Source organism: Mytilus trossulus, chromosome 12, assembly GCF_036588685.1.
Source record: "Mytilus trossulus isolate FHL-02 chromosome 12, PNRI_Mtr1.1.1.hap1, whole genome shotgun sequence".
In the NCBI taxonomy this organism is placed as follows: Eukaryota; Metazoa; Mollusca; class Bivalvia; order Mytilida; family Mytilidae; genus Mytilus; species Mytilus trossulus.
Genome location: NC_086384.1, coordinates 50,013,425 through 50,014,973, shown reverse-complemented (window position 1 = coordinate 50,014,973; position 1,549 = coordinate 50,013,425). Strand labels below are relative to the sequence as shown.

The 1,549-nt window shown below is 32.0% G+C and overlaps 1 protein-coding gene across 1 annotated transcript; it reads right to left on the bottom strand.

Moving 5' to 3' along the window:
* Positions 1-1,549, bottom strand: LOC134693681 (toll-like receptor 4). The gene has a single exon (XM_063554574.1). It carries the CDS (start codon positions 1,459-1,461, stop codon positions 373-375), a length of 1,089 nt encoding a protein of 362 aa, XP_063410644.1. The 5' UTR covers positions 1,462-1,549; the 3' UTR covers positions 1-372.

The following is a 1,549-nucleotide window of genomic DNA, read 5'->3' as shown; positions in this document are numbered from 1 at the left end:
GTCTTCTCATAAAATGTCAAACTCATGTATTTGACCTAAAACGCCATTTTTTTTAAACTTTTTTTTATCAAAATATATATAAGCGTTTACCGATAATGATATTTTACACATATGACCGTCTGTAAAAAGATTTTTGAATACATTTTTGTTAAGGAAAAATTGTTGCTCATACCTGTAAGCACATTTAGTCGTAGTTTAATGAATTGGTTTCTTTTATTCCTTTCGTTAATATAGTGTTCATCATATCTATAGTACCACCGTGCAGGTTCTTAATGTTTATTTTTTTTGCATACGCTTTAGACTGACAATGCATTTTTACAATGAAACAACAATTGTTGAACATCATTAATTGAAAAAAGTCACTGTCCTTCATTAACGTTGCATTGCTTGATCTAAACATTTCCAGAAAATGTTATTTTCATTTAATGTGTCTGTTTTGCGAATATGATCATTGGCGTCCAATGACATCATTTGAAGAACACATTGCGGTATTTCTGTTTTGGTTATATTTTCCAGGTTTATAACAATTATTCTTGCTTGTAATCCCAGGAAATGTTCAATGCCAACAGTTGCTTCATAGTATGCCCAGTCATTGTTAACAAACTCTTTTGAAATCACTAAGATTATCTTTTTGCATTTTGGAATTGAATTGTTTAAAGCAAAAAGTCTATGTTCTCCAGCAAGGACATCTCCTCTATCTAACAAAAGAAGTTTATAATTTCGTCTCTCTTCGAGAAATATGCGCAAAGGGCCATATACCCATGTATAGTCTCCGTCGCAATAAGCTACATATGCATCATATTCAAGTGATTCTTCTTTTGACTTCCGGAAAAGTGGATTTGCCATTCCGATAAATAAACAAAAGTATTGAAGGTGCAATTTGTAACGATATCCAACTAGAATGAATAAAAGAAGCACACCGAATAAAGTTGCAGAAAAAATTAACCATACTGTATTGATACATCTTATTCTAAAAATTCGCAAGTGATTGTAGACAACACTTGTTGTTGTAATATTTCCATCGTTTTCGACACAAGAATAACTACCATTGCTGTCAAGTGTCACTTTAGTAGTTAATAACCATTCTACAAAATCTAACGAAGCGCAAGTACAAACAAGGGGGTTGCCATCTAATAAGACTGTCATTGTTCTATTTGATTTTTCAAATAACACTTCAATCGCGTCAGTTTCTTTAGTTGTCAAATACGCTATTTTGTTGTTTCTGATGTTTAGGAAACTAAGACGGTTCAAGTCTTCTAGATTTAAAGGAATACTTGTGAATAAATTTCCTTCAAGTATCAAAGATTGCACACTGTCTAGTTGACTTTTAAATGTTGAAATTCTGAATTGGTCTTCAAATGCATTTCTTGAAAAGTCTATATACTGCAAACGTTTGAGTCCATGGATGAATTTACTGTGGTGATCATCTTTTAGGCCAATACTTAATGAAGAACTTTGCATTATCAACTGTTCCAAATTGACGGCAGATTGAAGAAGGTTTGGATTTAAAAGACCACATTTGAAATGTGAAACATTAAGTATTAACACG

Bases quoted from the DNA above. Each gene is read 5' to 3' on its own strand.
- LOC134693681 (XM_063554574.1), bottom strand. From the start codon at position 1,461: ATGCAAAGTTCTTCATTAAGTATTGGCCTAAAAGATGATCACCACAGT.